This window comes from Pezoporus wallicus, unplaced genomic scaffold (assembly GCF_028554395.1).
Source record: "Pezoporus wallicus isolate ANWC-B61680 ecotype Strahan unplaced genomic scaffold, APGP_CSIRO_Pwel_v1 contig_5069, whole genome shotgun sequence".
NCBI lineage: Eukaryota > Metazoa > Chordata > Aves > Psittaciformes > Psittacidae > Pezoporus > Pezoporus wallicus.
Window position 1 is genome coordinate 3,017,697 of NW_026642361.1, and position 25,640 is coordinate 3,043,336.

Below are 25,640 nucleotides of genomic sequence, written 5' to 3' on the forward strand. Positions count from 1 at the left end.
CATTAAACAATTTTCTAGTAGTAATTTAAGCACTGCCTTATCCAGGGATGTGTGGTACTGCCTCTGAATTTCTGGTGGTGAGTACACTGCTAGAACATTATATTCTGCTTTTCTTTAAAAGAGGATTGTAAGTACCAAGCAAACACTCAAGTTTGCTTTAAAAATAAGCTCTTTTAAAAATAGATCATTAAGACTAATTGACATTTTAGAAGCAAACATTTTCAAAGAATGTCCTATGTTAATTTTCACTTAATCAAAACTTTCATTTTCATGGGAATTATGTTCTCAGAACTGTTCAGTAACACAAGCTTTCAGAACATGCTTAAATCCATTTAATGTGTAATGTCATACACTACATCTTACTTAGATTAGCTAATATGTAAATAATGAATAAGCAAAGACTATTCAGCAATAAATATTATCCCATAAGTGATATATTATGTAATCTTGCCATTAAGTGACCATACTTCGCTCATCCAAAACAAACAGTTAAAACACAGAAGATACTAATGGATAAAAGACATTCTGCCATCCTGAAAAGTTTGTATTGTACAAACATAAACTACATTTACTTCAAGATATTACTACTATTTAAATAAACATGATTTATTCATTGACACTGACTGTAAACTAGTGAAACGTGAATAAATGAGATTAAACCATTTCTAGCAATGCTTATCATTTACACCACTGAGCTCCGGCAAACATTTTCAACCTCTTTAATTACATAATTTCTCAAGTGGAACTCAGAAACAGACTACAGATAGTCCTTTACCTTAGGCAAGCCCGTTGTTCCAGATGTATACAGAATATAAAGTGGATGATCCGAGGGAACAGAGACACATTTACAACACTGTGCTTTGGCAAGCTCTTCTTCCCAGTCAAGATCACGACCTGGGGTATGATGAACATGGCCCTGCCCATTGAAAAATAGAAAATTGTTGGAAGAAAGACAGATAGAGTAAATGGAATTGGGTCAAAAACATGTACTATTAAATATTCTGTACCGTAATTTCTCTGCTGCATTTGTTCTATTTATTATTTAAATCTCACGAATATAAAGTTCTCCCATCACATGAAAAAAACAAAGTACAACAAATACACTAAACATTGCACTTGTAGAAGAGAAAAGGCATCTGCACTACATACACATCTGGAAGTTAATGTAAAGGCATAATAACTGTACACCCACCAAATTAGGTCGCGTGTAAATGAGGACTTTATCAGGTTTGCTCTGTACCCTTGCCAGTGCTCCTTCTAGGAGGGATATGTATTCCACCTTCCTTTTCGGTTCTACTCCAAAACTTGCTGTTACAATAAGTTTGGGCTAAAATAAAGAAGTTAGATTGTTAATATATACATTTACAATATATTTTATACATGTAACCTAATAACATGTTTTCTATGAAATTTTTTGATTAATGATGCTCAAAGGATAAAATCTATCTTCACACAATTAGAAACAGGAAACTGATAAAAATCCCTAAGGAAATCAAGCTCATACAATCTTGCTGTCCATGCATCTGTTTTTTCTTCAGGAGCATACTAATAACTTCTGGCACTCTTCACCATTTTCAAACAAATTTGAGTAAGAAATAAACAGTATTAAGTTCTTGTAAGGTGCACAAAAATAACAAAAAGAGAGAAAATCCCACCTCTGACTTAGCCCTTCCATTAAGGAAAAGTGTACAGTGATGCCAACAAATATCTGTTCTGTTTGGCATGCTTTTGAATTATCTGCCTGCACCAAGTGGCGTATTTCAAAACTAGCTGTAGCACTTTGCTGGCTCTTTTCCAACCTGTAATTAAATGGCACAAGAGGGAAAAATCAGAGAAAGAGGAACAAGCAGGCAAACATGATGAGAAGTACAGAAAGAGAATAAGCTAAAGTCATAAGGCACATGAGGGAAGTAAAGCTAGAGTCTTTCAAGCGCTGGTTGCAGGATTCAGGATGCAAAACCTCTAAAAACGAGATTTCCATAGTTCTGGTGAGTTTTTTGAATAATTTATATTTCCAAATGTGGATTTAACATCTTTCCCATTAAATTAACCTCGGGTTTTATGTAAGATTTCCTAAGTCAAGAAATCTGCATACAAATTATTTTGACTTAGGTCCCAAGATCAATAATTTTATTTCATGAATTTTAAGAAATAAGAAGCAGGACCAAAAAAAAAAAAAAAGTGTTAAAACACATTTTAATGGGTGAAGAATGAGCCTTCAATCTCCTTGCTTTTGGAGTTTCAGAAGTATATTTATCTTATGCCCCTCAGTTTGATCAAGCTAGTTTGCTAATTGTATGCATTTGCATAAATCTCATTAAGTAGGCACAAACCATGATGCCACAGCTAAGGCTGCATTAAACTCCACACAGAAAGCACAGATTAAATCAGTTTCTTAGGCAATAATCAAATGTTTCCTGTCCAAATCTGCCACTTGACAAAGTCTGCTAATAAGTGTGTATGCAAAATAAAGATTTCAGGATTTATTTAAAATTTTAGGAGTTGATTTAGAATTTCAGGATTTATCATCTTTCTCTTTTGGAATGCACTGTTTTTAACAAAAGATGATACAATGCAGTTAAACTGAAAATTCATCTGGATGCTGCTCTGAAATTAGACTGTAATTTATGTAAGATATTAACACAGTTCTAGTTGTTAAGATGAAAGACTGCTGTCAACACCAGGTTTACAGTCATTTGTAACTGGTGCCACTTCTGCTCATCAAATGGTTTGTATGCAGTCTAAAAATAACCAATGCTAAATTGGCTAAGAAGATATATTTCCCAAATAAGAGTTGCTACTTGGAAGTATCATGGATCACTCCGTGCAAATCAAAGGTCTGTTACTGGCTTCAGCTGCTGCTTTCTAGTATTTTGCCTCTCTACCTACTGATACTACTTCCTCTGCATCTCTGCTCCCATGTTGCTTTTATACACCCATTCCCCACTTCTTCTATGGCTCCATGTAGTCCTGCGTGCTAAGATTACATAGAAACAGAACTAGTTTGAAGGAAAACCAGGAAAGTTCAAAAGTTAGCTGGAGAAGGAATGCCAGCAATAGTGAGCTGTAGGGGAAAAGTATAAATTAAGTAGAAATAAGATAAAGCAAGGCCCCATAGCACAGAACCAATAACTTCATACTGTTGTAAAGACTCCTCCTACAAATTTTTCTATAATCTTTAACAGCACATAAGGCAAAGCTTAGAAAAAGGAATAAAAAGATTTTTATTGGGCCAGCTAATAAAGCACCAAAAAGCCCAAAGTGAAAACTAACTAGCTTTGGGGCACAAAATGTCAGGAGTCTAATGAAGATGTTTACTGAGAGATGCAGTGGTCAGCCCATCATTATACAGATATTTTCCAGTGGTCTAAAGAAAGAGACCTTAATCATACAAGTAGTTAAAAATAAAAACACAAGACACTGCCTTCTAATCTAAAATACATATTCCACAAATAGACAGTGCTTCAAGACAAGAAAATACCTGACTATAACTATTATAAGGCAATTACGCATCTTAAGTATCAGCAGCTAAGCTTGCTGCCTGATCATAGAATCACAGAATGGTTTGGGTTGGAAAGGACCTTAAGATCATCTGGTTCCAACCCCCCCCGCCACGGGCAGGGACGCCTCATGCTAGACCATGTTGCCCAAGGCTCTGTTCACAACCTGGCCTGAAACACTGCCAGGCATGAAGATTTACCACTTCACTCAAAAGGTTTGATTATCTTATGCTGAGTAGTAAGGGTAACCATTCATAGGCATAGCTGTGTGTAGAAACTATGGTCTCTTCGGAATAAAATATTACAAAATACGAGCTCATTTTTTCAAGGAGGAAATTCAGAGGAATGTAACACCTCTTTTATGAAGAACGGCTGAGAGAGTTGGGGTCGTTCAGCCTGGAGAAGCCTCATTGCAGCCTTTCAGTACTTCAGAGGACTTATAAGAGAAGGGGACTAACTTTTTATCAGGGCCTGTTGCAATAGGACAAGGGGTAATGGTTTTAAACTAAAAGATGGGAGATTTAGACTAAATATTATTATGATGAGGACACTGAAACACTGGAACAGGTTGCCCAAAGAGGTGGCAGATGCTTCAACCCTGGTATTCAAGGTCAGGTTGGATGGGGCTTCGAGCAACCTGATCTAATTAAGGATGTGCCTGCTCATTGCAGGGGTTTGGACTAGATGACCTTTGAAAGTTCCTTCCAACCCAAACTATTCTATGATTCAATGAAAGTGTCTATTGTTTCGATATTGTAAACTATATAGTCCCACATTCAGGTGAAAGGAAAGAGAACAAGAAATGTTTGTTATCATGCTCTGTATTACTTCACTGCAATTCACTGTAGAATGCCTGTAACTGCCAATACCTGACACGAGTAGAAATTATCAGCAGGACTTTGTAGCATTCCCAGACCTATTTAAAATTCAAGATAAATGAAGGTAAGCTGGCTAAGTATATGTACCTTTTCACAGGCAGAAAGTGCTTGTTATTTCTTTCACTTAGATCTTCCAATAAAATGTGAAGTTTGACCTTTCTTCCACAAAAGCATCTTGCAGCCAGCTTTCCATTGCACTTTTAACTCTAATTAATCTTACCAACATTAGCTCCTGAACTTCAGCAACTAAACCAATTCATAAACCAATTCACATAAAAGCCTAACAGAAAGGCTGGTTTTTTGATACAGCTTCAATTAACTTCTGAGTTCAGCAGAATACCATCTATCACAACTACTTATATGCATATATCCTAAATGTAATCTCAGTATTATGCAATTCATTTATCAAAAAAGCTTTACTGTGTTGCAAAACAGGGCATGTTTTGAAATTTAGGTTGAGGATGTACCTCTCCTCTGACTTACACTTTCTCTGCACATCAAATGGACCAAAAATCATCCATAATATTCAGATGTGCCTTTTAAAGAAGGCAATGTAAATTAGGATTTAATCCATGGCCTGCAGCTAGTAATTCTACAGCTAACACTTCGAAAGACTTGCTATGTGACCTTGGGTAAGTCACAAACTTTCTCTGTTTTCTTTTTAATGCATGAAGCAAGGATTATGACTACTGTGCTGTCTCCCTCTGTTCCTCAGAGAAAATCCATCAGGATTAATTAGTTAATATTTGCAAAATACTCTAAAAGTAAACATGCTCAATAATTTGTATTGTAACAACTTTCATTTTAAAAGTTTATAATTTTTCCTCTACATTTTTTTTTCTAATTCTATGAGTTACAATTAATTTTTATAGCCTGTTAAAAAGTGAAGGAGTAAGCAGAAAAACGGGGAAAAACTATGGAGCTATCAGCCTTCCCCTAGCTTTCTTTACACAATTCCAACAGCCATTTTATTAACTTTTTCTTTGTTAAAGCATCCAGTTGGGGAGGGGGCATGCGTTCAACTTCCTATTTACAGATATTCATACAATTCAAGCATTGGTGATCTGAAAAGCACTTCTGTACACAACCATCTAAGCAAAAGTTCCACAAATCCTGTGGACTTTACCCTACATAATATTTTGGTTTACACATCTAACCAATGTGATTCAATGATAGACGGCTAACCATGGATGGTCTGAATGATCCAGGTGATTGATCAATATGACAGACATTTTTGTCTTATTCACTAGTAGAAGACAAGAACAGAAGCTTCCAATACAAACACTATTAGCTGGTTTGAAACTAATGCATACACAAGCTACTAATATGCATATATAAACTACTAAGTATATTATTAAAGTACTATTTGCATTTTCAGTTACAAAAACTTACATAATAATTCATAAACACACCCAACTTGTGCTGAACTTGGAAGCCTTTAAAGCATTCGCCTCAATTAACTAAGATCTCTGCAGAGTCACTTACTTAAGGTAAGTGGTTTCCTAGCTGCCTTGATTCACGTAGAAATTAGATGAGGTAGACTCATAGCTGAAAAATCATACAGCCCAGGACATCTAAATGTCAAGCAAACCGATGAAGTCATTTAGGACTGGCAGCATTGCTCTTATACTTCAGGAAAATGCTGAGCAAAAGACCAATTTTAAAGTGATGCTTTCTAGAAAAAGATTGACACAGGGGAAGAGAAAGTATGTTCTAAACAGACAGCAGCATATTAAAATCATGTTACTTTAAAAAGAGGTCATTGTGAGAATGAAGCCTTAGGCCCATAACATACTGGATAAAGAACTGGATGGATGGACACACGCAAAGAGTTGTGGTCAATGTCCCAATGCCTGGCTGGAGACCAGTAATGAGTGGTGTGCCTCAGGGATCGGTGTTGGGACTGACCTTGTTTAACATCTTTGTCGGTGACATGGACAGTGGGATTGAGTGCATCATCAGCAAGTTTGCTGATGACACCAAGCTGTGTAGTTCGGTTGATACGCTGGAGGGAAGGAATGCCATCCAGAGGGACCTCGACACGCTTGTGAGGTGGGCTGATGCCAGCCTCATGAAGTTTAATCATGCCAAGTGCAAGTTCCTACACCTGGGTCGGAGCAATCCCAGGCACAGCTACAGGTTGGGCAGAGAAGAGATTCAGAGCAGCCCTGCGGAGAAGGACTTGGGGGTGTTGGTCAACGAGAAAATGAACATGAGCTGGCTTCAGTGTGCACTCACAGCCCAGAAAGCCAACCGTATCCTGGGCTGCATCAAAAGAAGTGTGATCAGCAGGTTGAAGGAGGTGATCCTGCCCCTCTACTCTACTCTCCTGAGACCTCACTTGGAGTATTGTGTGCAGTTCTGGTGTCCTCAACATAAAAAGGACATGGAACTGTTGGAACGAGTCCAGAGAAGGGCCACGAGGATGATCAGGGGACTGGAGCACCTCCTGTATGAAGATAGACTGAGAAAGTTGGAGCTGTTCAGGCTGGAGAAGAGAAGGCTGCGTGGAGACCTCATAGCAGCCTTCCAGTATCTGAAGGGAGCCTATAGGAATGCTGGGGAGGGACTCTTCATTAGGGACTGTAGTGATAGGACAAGGGGTAACAGGTTCAAACTTAAACAAGGGAAGTTCAGGTCAGATATAAGGAGGAAGAGCTCTACTGTGAGGGTGGTGAGGCACTGGAATGGGCTGCCCAGGGAAGTTGTCAATGCTCCATCCTCCTTCAAGGCCAGGCTGGACAGAGCCTTGGGTTACACTGCTTACTGTGAGGTGTCCCTGACCATGGTAGTGGGGTTAGAACTTGATGATCTTTAGGTCCTTTCTAACCCTGAGTATTCTGTGATTCTATGATTCTATAAAATTTGTATCTCAATGTCTGCTAAAAAGTTATCAACCTCAGCACATATATAGTACTTTGGTCATATTGCAGTGTTAGGCATCCTAAACAAACTGAGACTGTGTGCCACACAAAAAGAAAAGGTGTCAGGCTCTCTGGGAAAAAAAACAACAAACAAAAACAAACAAAACAATAGGGTTTTGACATTGACTTATCTGAGTAACTAATGCAATGATGTTTGTTTTTCCAAATACGTATTACCTTTGCATGGTCAATGCGAACAGAAAGCTCTTTGGATGCAAATCCACCAAAAATCAGGCTATGGATGGCTCCTATTCTTGCACAAGCCAGCATACAGTACACTGTCTGTGGAATCATGGGCATGTAGATGACCACACGATCTCCTTTCTTCACACCATGTCTGATCATGACATCAGCTAACTTGGAGACCTGTACAGACAAAACATTCACAGTATATTAAAAGTTTCTCCAGATATGTTTTTGCCCCATAAAAAACAACTTTCACACAATCAACCGATGCAGGACATTAAGGAAATAGTCAGTATGATACATGAAGTTTACAAATGATGCAATCAACGAATTTAGGAAAATTTCCTTTTTGCAAAAAACACAATAATACATTTTTCTTTTGTAATATGAGAATGGACTGTGGACTGAAGCCAATTATTTTACATATTACAAAAAAAAAAAAAAAATCAGTAACAATGTATTCCAAATTTTTAAATGACACTCTAATCATTCATTCTTTTATCCAGAAAACTGCTCATATTTCTTAATTTTACCTTTTAAGAATGGATGTAAACAGAGCATTTCATAATGCAAATTCTGTCCTAAGTAGCTAATGTTGCAGATGGAATGACACACTTCGCTTGTAAAAAAAAAACAAAAAAAAAAAAACAAAAACAAAATAAGAAGTGGAGATATGTTTATTGATATAAAACAATGATTTAACGAAGTTAATAGTAAATGCAACAGTGGTTTAACAAGACTTGTTGGTGAGGTACATGTGATTATTTAATGCACAGAGGACAGGGTAAGACAAAGCTTTCAGGCACGTGCTCCTGTTGAGCCATAAGGGTCAGAAAGGACCCCTTGCTTTCTAAACTCCTTTCAGAGTTTCTGAGGGGAGTCTAGGTGCAGCCAGAAACAAACTTAGTCCAAGACTTGCTCAACAGTTTACATCTAAAGGATTATACGTGTACAATCAATACTTTGTATCATTTAACTAAGGTTTCAAAGCATGCTATTAATCACTTATGCAGAACATCTTGAGCAAGGAATCTCTCAACCACGAGGAGTAACCTTGAGAGGTGTCCCTACCCAAGGGGAGATTCTGGCAGCCTGCTGCCATGCAGGAGAGATCAACAGGCCCTGGGCTGTCAACTATTTATGGATTAGGATGACTGACTTTTGTCATATTTGCATACCAGCCATATTTCAGTTGGTGCATGCTCAACAAGCTGTTGAGCAAGACTTATGGCCCTTAGCTATTGTGCTGTTATCTGTCTCCACAAAGTCCAAAATAAGCCAGACGCAGCATTCACAATCAATACTGGTGGCTATAGCTTAAGCAGAAAAATGGGGGGAAGTGAAGAGCACGCTGCCACAGCTAAGTCTGAAACACAAATCAGTGTGTAGTAATATTTCCCCTACCTCAGTAAATTTCTCGGACTCCAAGACAAGAAATCTTACACCCTGCACCAAATACATTTCAGAAATTTCAGAGAAACACACTTTGGTCTGAGAAGTCTTTTTTCCACTCATTTTCAGATTTTCATTTTTGGCATGAAGGAGCCTGAAGACAGGTTTCAGGCAAAGTGATCACCATACCAAGCTGAAAATTCACACAAACTAAGGTATGTCCATCCCTCCGGGAGTAGGGGGAGGAAAAGAAGAGGGGAAGTGAGTGAACGAGCTGCCTGACTGGTTTTAAACCACGACAGTTCTTTTTGGCGCCCAACGTGGGGCACGAGGGGTTGAGATAACAACAGATCTGACCAGATTAACAGTCACTCGTCACAATGCTGATTTATATGATTTATTTATAATAGACCTCTTATATTAAATGTTACCGATTATCAAAAGAAAGTATCTTTAATTATAGACCTATTCATACTTATCAATACTATATGGAACTGAGATATGCTATCAAAACCCAACAAAAATCAACAAGGCCTGGACACAACTAGAATTTACTGCCATGCCACCAGCATTTACAGTCATTTCTAGATATTTCCCTGCTAAACACAAAAAACATCACTTAAAAATCATCATTAGTAATTTTGTAATAGAAGACTTCTTATGCCTCTATACAAACTATAGAACATTGGTACCTGGCTACAGGAAGGAGACAGTGAAGAGGTCTGCATGTACTTAAATAATTTTTATTGAAACCAGTCATAGGTAAACTGCACTTAAAGACGAATGCATGTAGCATGCCACAGACAGGAATCACATCTTCCATGCAAACCCAATAATTGCTTGTCTGCACTTAACCTCCCTATCCTAGAGTTTAATGGCACTGAAGACAATAACCCAATATACTACATGAGTACCTATGATATTCCTTGTGGCCTTTCCCTCATCCTTCTCACAGCCAGAGGACATCTGGACTACATATAGATAATACAACACCGTACCTGCAACTATTTGGAAGAGTAGGGAACAGTTTATTTTAAGGGTTTATATTGACCTTAAGGTTGATGTGGAAACCCTGAAACATCCAAGCAATCACTCTTTCTTAAAAAAAAAGGCGGGGAAGATGTCAGTAGTGACATTTCATTACACTGTTAAAGCCATGAAATATTCCTCTTTGTTACAGTGTGTTGTCATTTATGGTTTACTTTAAGACAGCTTACTTTATCACTCAAGATTTTATAGTTGCTATTTTCCTACCAGCATGCTATTTCTCTGCTTGTCTTCAAGTTTAAGATTGCCCTATCACTTTAATATATTTGACACTTCAGCAATAAAAACACTTGAGACCAAGTGATATAATAAGAAACTCAAGTAGGTTTTCAGCTTTGAAGATCTGGGCTTAAATTACACTTCTATCAAATGCAAGCCCCCTGTAAACACGGCTTTATTTTTACCCAGCCACCAAACAAACAGTACATATGTATTAGCAGTTCAGGTCTAGAGAAGTACTCAGTTCTGAAGTAAATCACCAGGCTGCCCCTAGTAGTTAAAAAAAAAAGCAGTTTTGGTCCATGCCAAAAAAATTCTTCTTCAAAGATACTAAAATGGAAATTCCACTCAAAATCCTCAAAAGAGGAACTTCAGAACTTCCTGGGTTGAACAATGGCTGGGTCTCACCAGTGTTCAGTCCTTCAATAGAAGCTGAACACAAGAGAATTCTTCAAATACTGAGAGCTCCTGAAACATCCTGAAATACTTCTTGTAGGGTAAAAAGAGCCATGTCACATACACATTACTCTAAACCAAAGGCAGCAGGTTGCTCTTCACCTTCTCCACTGTGTCATTTTCGCAAGACTACTACAGAAAGTATTCCTTCCTACTCCTCCCATCTCCTTCATCAGCCTCTTCACTCTTCTATTACTCTTCTTTACTGTTCCCAGGGAACCCCCATGAGACAATATGCAGGAACACCCCCTTGGCCCACTGCCTGCTACAGCAGGCAATGCGAACTGCAAAATCACTGACTCAGATGCCCACCTGTGTGTACTCCTTTCCTGTACATGTATCGAGCATGGACTGTATTTAGGAGGTTTCTGGTACAATTAGGACACTGGGCACAGAGCTGTGGAAAGGTGGTGCAGGTCTCTTGATTGACTGTGAGAGCTGTTATGCCTTCAGAGACAATTCCCCAGAGGCTGAGAGAGAAGGTCTATAGAGCAACGAGCTCTGCCCTGTCCCAACTCTGCCTGTGTGCCAGGCACAGCCCTGGCAACTGTTGACGTCATGGATGTGGCATGTCTTGATAACAGCTCTCCTAAGCTTCTGCACAAAACACTAGCCACACTGTCTCAAATGCAGTGCGTAAGGCACTGTGTGAAGGACCTACCTTGTAGTGGTAGTGGTGCTGGTACATTCTTCCACAAATTGCAAGAAAAATAGAAAGCAGAAGGATTGCTAGACAGCTGCTGGGATTGCAGTTAGTTGCAGAAATCTGTCCCTCCTTTTTTCAGACGCCTAGGAGTTCTTTGCATTGAGTAAGTTGGGGATTTTTAGGAAGGGTCATTTTCTTTCCTGGAGATTGGCTGTGGACTGTGTGTCCCCAGGAAGAGACTGGGATGAGATGGAGCATCCTTAATACTTATCAGCTTGGCACGGATTCAGTGTTTGATCAGAAGTGATGCCATGGCATTCACTCTACATGAAGAGATAGGTTCCAGACAACTATTTGCCCAGAAAGTTTCTGGTACGTGTGAAGGATAGCCCATAGTATTAGGAACAACTCCTACAGCACCCGTTCTCCTGAAAGGCCATTATTTAGACAATATTCACTCAGAGTGGGGAGAGAAATCAAACAGCAGTGAGACAGATGAAGGGTGAGCACAGCACTTCATAAAGGAATCCATAAGTCAAGGAAACAAAGATCTGGGGGACAGCTATGTTCAGACATCTCTGAAGTAAGCTATAGGACATTCATTTCAAAGGACGAAACTAAATCTAGTCCAAAGCGAAACTCAGAAACCACATATAGTGGTTTTATCACAGTTAATTCAGCATGGCTTTGCTTCACTGATCCACTCAAGCTGCGCCAAATTATACATTACTATAGGCACTGCTGACATTGACATGCTGCAGTATAACTATCTTCAGTCAGGGGAGATCAAGTTCCAGCCACTTCTTCAGACTTTTACAGTGTCATTTGGAAGTCTTTTGTGCAGAATGTGAAAAACCCAAGACACCACTCTCTGTAAATTCCTGATTAGTCTCATCCTTTAAAGAATACTAATATTGATATTTCTGAAGAGCTACCCCAGAGACATTGCAGTTAAATCTTTCTAGGACAGGCACTGAAGAATGCCATTCAAGATTTAAATAAGATAAGAGCAACCAGTATTAAAGAAGTCCAATACATAGTTTTATCAAGATAATACTGCTTTACCAGACAAAGAGGATAAAGTAGGGCTGTCAGTCTCAGTAGGATTTTCTGTCTGTATTCTAGTTTTAATTCTAAATCAACTCTGAGAGAAGATATGTCTTGAAATGAAAGTAAATATTTCTAAGAAGGAACTGGTCATTTTTCAAGGCCGAAGACAAAGAAAGAAGATGGAGTAAAGCATGAAGAATGAGAAAGACTACTAGAAACAAAAATCTGGGTGATTCTTCAGTCATATATAGAAGATATGAGATGACAGATATATACGATGACAGATATACACATAAATCCAAACTGGCAATAGCCAATACAGCTATTTTGGAAGAAGAGTAATTTTAGGATGAGTAAGTATGAAAAAACCTTCCTCCAGAAGAAATTACATCCAGTCCACTGTTGATAACCTGAAGCCCTTCTTTCTCATCCATGTTCTTGTAATACTCAGTGCTGTCAGAGGCTTGGGGGTTGATGGTTTTACTAATCCTCTCACGTTACTGCACTCAGAAAATATTTATTACAGCACCGAATTCAATATGTTAGCTGCGCATTGTTACTGAAAAGCATCACAGAGAGAAATCACACTGCCTTTGTCTGCATGATCTGTCAAGCATCAACAACTGCCAAAGACTCAGATTCTTGAGATTTCGTTTTAGCAAGTGAGGCATTCTAGAGAATAAACCCAATGATGTAAACAGAAGGGGTTTTTCACCTAACAACCTTTACCTTAACTTGAAAATGGCAGTATTTTCCAACACAATCAGAAAAATTGTTTGTAAATGAACAAAAGGTTATGAACTTATATCTTCTGCTTACTTTTATATTTCTCTAATACTACTCAGACTCAGTAATACTTCTAACAGAATTTGTGTCTCCCTTACCTTTTCCTGCCATCTCACTACTGCAATTAGAGAACCTCCCAAGACATACCCAAAATTTTCACCTACATCCCCATTTCACTGGCTTCAGTCCAACATTCAACCCTCATTTAAGGAAAAAAGACCAATCAGTACATTCTGGAAGACTGTTTATGTCTTAAATTTGGCAAATTCCTCCTGTCTGCATTTGGAAGATTTCATCTGGAACAACGTATAATTAACACACTTAAAATGCAACTGTGTGCACTACATACAGCTTCAGTTTAAGCAACTGTAATTCTCAAGACTTCCCAAGAGACAGTCTAGTTGTGCAGAATATCAACACAAACTGATCTTGTCATTATTTACATCAATAAAGAATAGCTGAAATTGGCCTGCAATCCTTCTAGTCCAGTTCTGACAGAATAAATAACTAACTAAATAAATAGATCCCACAGGTTGGGCACTAAACATTCACAAGCTTCCAACATTTCTCTCAATTATGTGTAGTTCAGTGGTGCTTAACATCAAAATTGCAGCATCACTGTAGCTCTTAGATCTCAAAAGCAGTGCAACAAATAGAAAATATAGGGATAATTTGAAAACAACAGGATTTCTGAGTACATAGCTCAAGCTATCCCACCCTCCTGAAGGAGCCTTATTATCTCCAGCCAAACACCTATGTCATTTTTCTCACCCTTACCATGAGTGTGATCATGGAACAAATGATACAACCTGCTATAAAACTCTGCATCTCCCCATGCTGTGACCCACAGTTATCCTATATAACTTCTGGTAAATCTGTCTATAAACTCTACTTCTGTTAACCAAAAGCCAGAAAGAATTCCACCACTTCAAGTGCTGATGTCTTGTGGAGACACTTTGAACAGGCAGGCTCTCTGAAAAGACATCCTCATTACACTATCAGTCTGTTTGGCATTACTGCCCAGACAGACTACTAAACATTCACTGGATATGGACAGTCTGAACAACAGTGTGACCGCAAATACACACTGTTGGGCTGTTTTAAATTGGGAAAGGAGCTCCAGAAAGAAGGCAAAAGGCTTCTTTCCCTGCCAATAGGTTCATCCACTTTGGTCATAAGCCTGATCTGCACTTACACTGATCTAAAATGAAACATTCAGAGCACTGAAAGTCTATTTCAAAATGACAAAAAATATTACTTTTAGCTTACACTGAGCAGACTGAGAGCACAGTGACAAGCACTGACTGAGGACTTTGAGCCAACATCATCACCCATGCTCCACGGTGGTTTTGGTAGGCCTTATGTTAAAGTCTCTCCTGCACCTACAAGATCCATGACACCAAATACACCAGCCCATGTCTCCCATTTTCAGCAGATCTCTTTGTGAATACCTTTGTTATTGGGTGTCCAGTAGTTACCAGGTAAACCACATTAAATTTATTCCACAAGAGTGGACTAGAAAGCTTCAACAGAAAAGACCTTAATCTCAAATGAAGCCTTTCACTCATATTCCCTCCTGAGTAAGGCGAAGAGCAAACTGTAGAGAATTCAAACACAGTATTTAGATAGGACTCAAGTACCAGCAAGATTATAATGAACTTCTGAATGAGTTCAGCTACGTATACCCGGAAAACTTAAACCAGTTCTTCCATTTGGTTTGGTAATGCTGCTGCAAGAGAAAATGTGAAGGAAAGGATGTGGATACCAACTACCAAATTTTCTCATTCTGCACAAATCTGTCATATCCTAAAACAATTCATACACTTCTAAAGAATACAAAGACACAAACTTAGGAGACTTAATACCAACATCAAGCTTAAAAAGCAAAACAAAAGCTACTTTAAAAAGGTTACTTTTCCCTCCTTTTCAGGGGAAATGTCTACAGAAACAGTTCACTTAATATAATTTACATTAAAATGTTGTATAACTTCATTAAAAGAAAACAAGCATGTATTTCAATATACAATTACATATGTATGATTTTATTTATATATATATTGTGTATACATATTAAGTATATATTTATATGGCATATGACAAGATTGTATCTATAAAATTATAATTTCATAAAGGTAATATTATGTATGCTATATATCTACATTAAAAAATAAATAAAATTAGATAAGAAGCTGGGCCCTTTTAAAATCCTCTGATTTCTTAAAACACTGAAGCTAATTGTTCTAGACCCAGCATACTTCACAGTAATTTCCATGTTCTTGTTTGAACTTGGTAAATCAACAGAATACTGATGAAGAATAAGTGATTTACATATTTTCCTTAAAAGATAAAGTGCAGTACAGGTTTATCATTTTTTATAGCTGAATGACTTCTCTTTTCTTGCATCAGTGGAATAAAATCCTCACAAACTGAATTACTGTATTGTGAATTTCATTTCACCTTTAAAACCATAGGTCCACATTACACCAGACACTGCGTGCCTAAGTGAAGTGACTGTAATGTATTTCCATGTGCAAGATGTATTAAGGAAGAACATGAGTCTGACTCCAACATTTCTTTGTACTTAGTGTTAAGTGCAACTGCTATATAAAACTGGAAGAAAAAAGCCAGCTAAACAGAGGAGCAGCGTGATAGCAAAGCACCAGCTGACAGCTGAAAGCATGGAAAACACTGAATAGGGCAGACTGCAAACACCCATGGTGGCAACAAGCCGCAGTCAGGCACTGAGAAAATCTGAATGGGCTGACGCAGAACTGAGTATTCACCACCCCAGCTGGGAGTAAGCTACCCCAGCCAACAGGGAAGTCAAAATCCACACTTTCTGGACAGAAAACTAGCGCAGCACCATAAGCATCTCCACTGCAGCATCCCTACTGCAACATCCCCAGTGCAACATCCCTACTGCAGCCTATAATTGGGCAGGTGAAACAGCTTTCTTTAGAGTTCCTCCCTCCAACTGTAAAACCAATTTAATTTGGTTTAACACTCAGTTATATGCAGCAATAGCATATAACAATAGCAATAGTTCATTTCTGCAGAACTCTATTTTTGTTTATTGTAGCAACTGTCAAGTGACTTGACTAGTATTTGCTTTACTCTTTTAAATATGAAATAAGAACTGTTGGGGGGGGGGGGGCGGGGTGGGAGGGAGGGGAGAAATCCAATAGTTAAGTTTCAAATTTAACCCACCAGGAATATAAACTGCAGAAGAAGAACTAAAAGAAGATCAAAACCTCTTAGATGTAGTATAACTAGTACAGGGTACAGGCAGCTAAGCTTACAATTTAATACTGAGCACAGCAAAAGCAGCAAAAGGAACAGCCTAACAAGGTAGAACATTTCTACCTCTGTAGTACCTTCCTGCTGTGAAATATTTACCGCATATTTTCAGTAACAAGGTTATTCTCAAACATACCTGTTCAAGAAGCTCCTTATATGTTATTTTCTCCTTGGTATTTGTTACAGGACTGTCATAAATAATAGCAATTTTGTCTCCTTGTCCATTCTCAACATGACGATCTACAGCATTGTAACAGATATTCAGCTCTCCACCTACAAACCTAAAAAGAGAAGTTGTAAGTATGTAACAGCCAGCCTTCCAAACAAATACCTTTTTTTTTCTTTTTTTTTTTTTTCAGTTTAGGGGGAATGAGAGCACTGAATTAAAATATAGCTCATAAAACATTATACTCAGGTCAGGAAGTCATTTTTTATTCTATAAACTAGCAATTTACTCAACAAGCTAAATAAGCCCCTTACTGACAATATCAAAACTCCTGTACCTTAATTGACTTAACTAAGAATTTGCTAAACTTGGTCTTAATTTAACTGCTTTTGCATCAATCATTCTGATTTTTATAACTAAGGTTTCACAGAAAGAGCATACATTCACATAAAATAACCTGACATTATGAAAATACATTATCGCACTACTTTGTGTTGGCAAGCTCATACCATTTTTAAGAACAGTTTTAGGAATCAAAATGTTCTTATTCATCTCTTAGCAGTAACAGTCAAGCATATAAGCATCTGTATCTAAATGAAACTGAACCCAACAGTTATAAAATCTTATAAATTTGTCTGACATTCATAATCCATTTGACGTTACCATGTTTTACATCAGTGACTCAAAATCCCCTCTAAAGGGACGTGTCATAGCCTCTTCAACAGCCAAAAAATTCTCATCTTCTAATTAAGAAAAAACACTTCACAAACTCAGGTTTCATTTTCATTGTCATTTTACATTGAGGAGGGCTTGAATAAACAACCAAGTGCAGCATAATCCTCAAGTAAAAAAATACAGAAGACATCAGCTACAGTGATGACTCTACTGAGAGATGGCACAATCTAAAAATTAAAGTTCACGCTAAATAATGTTCTGTATTTCTTTTTCTATCTGCACATATCTCTCTACAGCAAAAAAGAAATGGAAAAAACATATTTGAAAGTTTCAGAAAAGTTCTGCGGGGATGCCCTACTGTGACAGTGTATTGTTATAATGTAACTAGAAGTAAAAACAGAGAGCCTAAATTAAGCCACTACTAGTTTAAAAGTATTTTCTTCACCTTTCCTGTATAGTAAATGACTGCTCTAAACTAGAGTATTTTAGGTAGTACTCATATATCCACATGCACACATGCTATGGGATAGTCTTTATTGTCAAAGAATAGCAATTATTGAATTAGGAGTTAGGATGTTTAGGATGCAGCAATCTTTTCCTGCAACTCCTTTGCTACACCACTACTAAGGAGAAAGTTAAGGACCAGGAAACTACCAAAACCACACTCTACTACAAATTGCTTCCTGTAAAAGAGTAACTCTATGAACAATAAAGGATCCAGTTTTGTTTCATGTAATACAGAAAAATTCTGTATTACTGTCATAAAAGTTGTGTTCTCCACTGATTTTATAGCAAATCACTGTAGGATGATATCAACGAGGGAACAAGGGAGCACAGAACCTGGGCTACTACTGAGAACAGTGAAAACAGGAGCAAGCACTAGAGCTTAGATTCTTCTAAAGACACATGGCAATATCACACTGACACATAAATTTTTAACTATCACCTGCAAATAAATATGTGGCAAAGATGTGACTGCAGGTCAAAACAGAAATACCCTGTCCTGGGTTCAGCAGTAGCAGTCACTTTTCTCCTTCTTAGTAGCTGGTGCAGTGCTGTGGTTTTGACTTCAGCCTGGGAACAACGCTGATAACACCGATGTTTTTAGTTGCTGCTCAGTAATGTTTAGTCTTACCAAGGACTTTCTGAGTCTCATGCTCTGCCAGGGAGGAGAGGAAGGTGAGAGGAAGCAGAAACAGGACACCAGACCCAACCTAGCCAAAGAGGTATTCCATACCACAGCACATCATGCCCATTATATAAACTGGGGGCAGTTACCCAGAAGGGTTAGATCACTGCTCGGGTCGGGCTGGGTATCGGTCAGCGGGTGGGGAGCAGTTGTATTCTCTTCCCTTGTTATTTCCCTTATCATTATTATCATTGGTGGTAGCAGCAGTGATTTGTGTTGTACCTTAGTTACTGGACTGCTCTTATCTCAACCCACGGGAGTTACATTCTTTTGATTCTCCTCCCCATCCCTCTGGGAGTGGGGGGGGGGGGGGGGGGGGAAGGAGCAAGCAGCTGCATGGTTCTGGGTTGCCAGCTGGGCTTGAACCATGACATACCCTCAAGACTATATGGTTAGTCTGATGAGAGCTCTGCTACCCCATTCAGAAAGCGGGAACCTCTTATGGGATCAGAGAAGCACAGATGCACCTACTGAGACCACAACTGCAAGACTTTTGCTTCTCTACTTTTACCCAAGGATATGCTCAAATACCTCATTCCAGCTAACAAATAAAAGCTGGCTTTGAAAACCTGCCCTGTGCTACTACAAACTTCTGGTGATCCAATTCTCAAGGAGGTGTTACCTATGGGCAACTTTGATTTCTTTGAACAAACTTTAGCTGGAAAGAAACAGGAGCATGAAACCAGGATGCAGTATACTGGTTTTGGCTGGGATAGAGTTAATTTTCTTCCTAGTACCTGGTACAGTGCTGTGTTTTGGATTTAGCCTGAGAATAACACACCAATGTTTCAGCTGTTGCTAAGTAGTGCTTACTCTAAGTCAAGATTTTTCACCACATTTATTGTTGTTGTTTTTATTGTCTTCTACTTTTTCCTTTTATTTTTTTTTTTTCCCCAGTTATTAAACCATTCTGAACTCAACCAATAGCTTTTACCTTTTTCCAATTCTCTTCCATCCCACTGGGGCTAGGGGCTGGGGGGGGGGGTAGTGGGGGAGAAATTGAGCAGCTGCGTGGTACTAACAAGGTTAAACCATGACACCCCATCTTGGACTAAGGACATCAATGAGATACTCCTATTTAAAACAGAGGTCTAGGATCAAAAAGAACATATTCCAGTAGACTTCAGAAAGATCAGAGGTGGATCTGCAGGATATTTGTAAGAGCTGCCAGTAAATTTTGCCATAATAAGCAGGACTGCAAAATGCTAATCTGGTGCTAACCAGACAATTATCTCAGTGCGGCTTACCAACTAAACTCAAGTCTGAAGAACCTTATTTTAGGCTGTGATCCCAATGCTGAGAAATTACTAATATTTGATAAACAGAGGAGGAGTAAAACAAATAAAAAGAATACACAGTAATAACTCTAATACATAAAAGAAACTGCATTCAGTTCACCAGCAGTCTCTGAAGAGCTCAAATACCACCCACTCGTGCTGTGGTGGAAAACAAATTATAGGATTCTTCCTGTCAAAACTGACAGAATTTAAAATTGTTTATGGTATCAAACCAGCTTCCTTCACTGTAACATTTATACCAATAAGATTTAAGGAGGAAAAGGAGGTGGCTGCTCTCTTCTCACAAGTAACATGTGATAGGACAAGAGGTAACAGCCTCAAGCTGTGCCAGGGGAAGTTTATATTGGATATTAGGAAAAATTTCTTCACTGAAAGGTTATTCAGGCATTGGAACAGGCTGCTGAGGAAAGTGGTGGAACCACGTTCCCTGGAAGTGTTCAAAAACCATGTAGATGAGGCCCTTAAGTGACATGGTTTAGTGTGGGACTTGGCAGTCCTGGGGTAACGGTTGGACTTGATGAACTTAAAGGCCTTTTCCATCCAGCTGATTCTATGATTCTAACACTCTGACAGCATCTACCTATCCTTTTGATAAGTCTTCTTTCCCACACATCCATGAAAGCAGCAGCTTTTGATTGTCCACATTATGCATAACTTAAATCTAAAAAGGCATCTTTTTAATAATTTGAGTCTGGTTAATCATTAGGACCTTCATGAGCTTCTTTAAAGCTTCCTACAGCAGTCACCTCAGACTTACTGCCTCTCCATCACTGGGGCTCAGCAACTCCAGTCTCATCTCGGCCCGAGGTCTCGCAGAGTTTGCATGTTTTCACAGGAATCTCAAGCACATGCACTTACCTCTTTAATCATATTTTAAAAGACTACTCTGATAACCTTTTAGGGGGTAACAGTAAAAGAGGGCATGAAAGTTCACATCTTCTGTAGCAGGACTCCCATTAAATGCAGCTTAACATCTACCATCTGCAGTCTGGAAGGTTTTTTACTGCATTCGGTATTTTTCTGGGTGTGACAACAGCCTACTTCCTCATAAAGAAATAAGTACAGTAGGGAAGAAGGTAACATGTAATTATGCCTTAGTTTACTCAAATATTCGAAAGCTATGCTTTAATTTCCAACACTACCTGCTATCTTAAGAATCAAAGTAGCTGCATTCAGAGACAATTTTCAGTCTTTAACAGCTCCAAAGCAAAGATAATCAAGAATTAAAAAAAAAAGAAAGAAACTAAAGGCTCTGAATAAAGCTGGCATACATGCAAAAGAAAAGAACTACATTAAAATTACTTTGCACCATAAGTATAAAAATGCATATTGCTAAAATCCTTTATGCCATGCAGGGTACACACACTTCCCCAAGCCAGGTCCCCAGGAATCAATTGAATTATTTTCTAGATGAAGTGAGAACAGAAGCTGAATAAAATGTTAGACAAAACCATGTCAATATTAGATATTCTGAGATAATATTATGTTAATTGATCCTGTCTTGTTTTTTAAAAGTGTAAGCAACATTTGAATACCAATCTGTGCAACATTCCTAAAGTTCAGATGGGATTTTATATTGCATTTATGTCTTAGAATAAAAAACCTACCTTGCAAAATTGCCACATGCCTACATGCATTAGGAAAAACCATTTCCACATTCCTAAGGAAATATGTGCTTTAACCTTTACAACAGGGATTCCACAAGATTCAAAAATAATCCATTCAAGTGTTTCACTATCTTTAGCATTGGACTTTTCTTTCCAGCATCTAAAATCTACATCTCCTTTATCGCATTTTAAGGCTTCTAGTTTTGACCCCTTCAAAGCCAACTCAAATAACAGTTTTCCTCTGAACTTTGCCGCCAAATTCTACGAGTTTTAAAACTTCAGTCTCCTTTTTGGCTTTTACACCAGACAATTTTATTCCTTCATCCTTTTCTTGACCATTTATGCTTTTTTGATCTTCTCTTTATTTTTAATGTGCACAAAACCAGATGGTGTTTTGACCCATACCAGCCACTTATGCAGGTTAGTCAATGATACCTGGGATTTCTGCTTCACTCAAGCAACACTGACCACTTACCTTATGGAAATCATTCTGCATCCCACTAACATAATACTGGTATTTCCAATGTCAGAGACTAAAGATGCACTAGGGCATGAAATATGTTTCTTTCATGCTCCTACAGTATTTAGAGGACAAATAAGAATTTGCCTTATAGCTACATTACAACTACATTAACCACCCCCTTCAATTTCTTCAACCAAAGCAAATGAGACTGAAAAATATATGGAAAGTAAGTCTCAGGTTTGGCAGCCAAAAACAAAGATATTGAAAAAATTGTATTTATTAATTAACCAAATAATAAGTCTCCAAAACTGGAGACAAATTCTAACTAAGAAACATATACATGAGCTTCTTGACACTATTTTTAAGGTCTCTGTAAGCTGTTTCCTCAGTAAACCTCAGAACTACAGCTACATCTTTACCCTGTTAGACCAGCAAGCTATGCTTTTCTTGGAATCCTGGACTCCTCCTCAGTTATGTTTCATCCTCTTTGTTTTCTCTTCAGCATGTCCTCTGAAAGAGCCGCTTGTATCCTCTCTCTTATAGTAAGTCTTTTCCTCAAAGAACTTCCTTATCTTCATCCTGCTGAGCATACTGAATGCTGGTTAACTATCTGGTACTTCAGAGGCATTACAGTACTACATTAGTATGACATCCAGCCTGTTATCACTTAAGGGGAACTTAAATTTAAAAAAGAAATAAAATTGCATGTTGCAAATTAATACATTAAAGAGGATTATACAACTTCAAATTGCTTAATGTTTTATTATCCACAACAGTTCAACAGATACCCGGCATGGAAACAATAATTAGGGCCTGTTGTTGAGTCTTCAGAGCCTTGACATCTGACTGAGGGCAGAAGGAACCTCTGGAGGGTACAACCCCCCTGCTCAAGCAGAGCCACCTAGAGCTGGTTGCCCAGGACCATTTTGAGTATCTCCAAGGATGAAGACCCCACTAACTCTGTGCCACTGCTCAGTCACCCTCACATTTAGAAAATGTTTCCTGACGTTCAGAAGAAACCTCCTGTATTACAGTTTGTGCCCCTTGCCTCTTGTCCTGTCCCTGGGCACCACTGAAAAGAGGCTGGCTCCACTGTCTGCACACCCTCCCTTCAGGTATTTGCTCACGTTAACAAGATAATTTCAGTCTGTGGCAATTTGCATCCACAGAGGGAGAAAGATGAAAGTGAGAAGTGAGGACAGAAAAGAACCTTAGAAGACAAGTCTGACTTCAGCCCAGGAAATTCTCTTCAGTTATCCCTGCCATAAGGCCAACTAACTTCCACCTGATAAATCACAATGCTTCATGAAGACCTAACCATGTTACTTTCAGCAGGCAAGCTTATCATGCTCAACAAGTCAAACCACATTTGTTTAACAGAACTGAATAGCAAAACCATTCTCTTGAGCATGTCTTCTATATTATATTCTCATACCTTAGTTCTTATAACATAACCATTGTATTGACTGCTTCATTATTCTCACTATTCTGTTCAGGAATGCAAGAACCAGTGAGCTTTATTGGTCTTTAATCACAGAATCATAGAACTCTTTAGGCTGGAAAAGAGCTCTAAAATCATCAAGTCCAACCATTCGCTTGGCACTGCCAAGCCTGCGACACAGCCATGTCCCTCAGTTGCTACATCTACACATCTTTTAAACACCTCAAGGGAGGGTGACTCAGGACAGCCTGTTCCAGCGTTTGACAACCCTTCTGGTGAAGAAATCGTTCCTAATATCCAATCTAAATCTCCCCTGGTACAACTTGAGGCCATTTCCTCTCATCCTATCACTTGTTATTTGGCAGAAGAGATCAACCCCCACCTCACTACAACCTTCCTTCAGGTAGTTGTAGAGAACAATAAGGTCTTCTCCGAGCCTCCTTTTCTCCATCTAAACAGCCTCAATTCCCTCAGCTGCTCCTCAGAAGACTTGTGCTTCAGACTCTTCTCTAGACCTCTGTTCTCTATTGCTATGCAAGCAATACTACCTACCTGCCCTTTTTGAATAGTGCCGTGACCTAGAAATCAAGGTCAGTGGACTCTATCCATCCATTTTAAGACTTCTCACTGTCACACAGCCCTGCTGACTTCATAAGCTTTAGCCTGGCTGGTGCCATTTAACATTCAGCTTATGACATATAAACAATTTTCACTACTAGAGGTGCCACAGAGTAACATCAGACCGATAAGAAACTAAACTCCATTCAACAGGTTCTGCATTTCTTCATTTGGGCAGATTTAAGAATGATTAATATTTTTAATTCCACTTTTAGAATTATTATTTTTAAATGTCTTTTTAAATTAAACTAGAAATACCTAAAAGTGGCAAAGAATATCAATGTACCAAAGATGATCCTCATTGCCTTTTTTATCTTGCATCAGTTTCTCATTGGAAAAGATCAAAAAGCATGATGTGACCTTACTGAAAACATGTGTTTGTAGTCAACATAAAATTTTAACAGGTAAATTGCCTTTGAGAAAGTACTGGAAAACCTATCTGGTAATTTACAAGAAGGGTGTCATATTCTGTCTTAGTCAGTTTGCCATTCACCACACATATATATATATTACACCACAGATATATGTGTATTACAATGACAGTACTTTCACCAAACTTTATCTTAACCACATCCTCTAAATTATTACCTGCTTAGTGTCTAAGACTAAACACCTCTGAAAGCCACAACTCCTGTGTTTCCATGCACCCACGTCCCCTGGCACCCCATGCCCAGTTTCCTATGCTTATAGCAGCCAGTCCCTATGCCCAAAAGAGGTCCTATGAGAGGACATCAGGTGCACTCACATGCATCCCTCAGACATACACGGGCTGACACACGTGTATGTCACACCTGCCACACACGACAACTCCTCTCTCACCCCGACACACTCATCCATGCGACTTTTAATCATTAAGCTTAACCAAACGTAATAATTAAACCCCTCCACTCTCTGCAGCCACCTCCTTCATCAGCCATGGCACACTGACCACGCACCACCAGCGCTGGGGCAGTTCTGCGTTAACCGCACGACGCAGCACACCCGCGCCCCCTTCGGCAGGCTGCCCTCCCCGCTACAGCTGAGCGCTGCCCTACCGCGCTCGCCCCGGCCCCGCGCAGAGCAGACTCACCAGGAGGAGCGCCCCGGGCGGCCACTCTCCAGGGCCCGGTCCCAGGGCTTGTACCAGTGTATCTGCTCGGCGGCTGCTCCCCACACCTTCTCCGGCTCCGCCAGCGAAGACCTAAAAACCTCCTCGTACTCGCCCAGCGCCCGAGAGGAGGCGGCTCGGCCGCCAGGCAGCGGGCTGCGAGTAGCGGCAGCCCAGCATGGGAGCGGGCCCCCCGAGCAGGGCAGTCCCGACAGCCGCCAAGCTCCGCCGCCCCGGCCCGCAGCCGCCCCGAGAACTTTTGTCAGTGCCGGCAGCCTGCCCAAGAAGCCCATGTTCTGCGGCCTGCAAGGGACGGGAGCCGCACACGGGGCACTGAGGCTCCACGAAGCCCTCCGACGGGACCGGACCAGGCGGAGCGGCAGTAGCGGCTCCCAGTGGCCAGCGGTGGGCGGAGGGCCTGCCTCCGTCCCGGCGCCCCGCAGGTAGGGGGCGCTGGGGCAGTGCGGAGCGAAGGGATGAGCGCCGGGGCAGGGCGAACGGTGGTCCCGGGTGCACCCTGCGGAGCTGCAGGATGGGAGCTATGTCGGGGGGTGTGCCAGGGCCGCCCTGCATTCCCAGCGCTTGGCAGCGACTCGTCGGCGGAGAGAGGCTGAGAAAGGGAACACCAAAAACTTGGTATTAATTTTGACTTAATAACTTGAGAATAAAAGATCATTCTGTTTTCCAGAAGACGTTCACATTTGTAGTGTTTTAT

General features: G+C 39.6%; 1 protein-coding gene across 2 annotated transcripts in view; it reads right to left on the reverse strand.

Moving 5' to 3' along the window:
• The window catches only part of ACSS3 (acyl-CoA synthetase short chain family member 3), a 177,705-nt gene extending 152,472 nt beyond the window's left edge, over positions 1-25,233 (reverse strand). For both annotated transcript variants that reach the window (XR_008974943.1, XM_057429560.1), the window contains exons 1-5: positions 24,908-25,233; positions 16,518-16,662; positions 7,480-7,668; positions 1,193-1,327; positions 776-916 (exon numbers count right to left, since the gene is read on the reverse strand). Coding sequence is in view for 1 of the 2 variants with exons in the window: in XM_057429560.1 (XP_057285543.1) it covers positions 776-916; positions 1,193-1,327; positions 7,480-7,668; positions 16,518-16,662; positions 24,908-25,218 (921 nt within the window). In the remaining variant the exon portion in view is untranslated. The remainder of the gene's footprint in view (positions 1-775; positions 917-1,192; positions 1,328-7,479; positions 7,669-16,517; positions 16,663-24,907) is intronic.
• Positions 25,234-25,640: the final 407 nt, after the last annotated feature.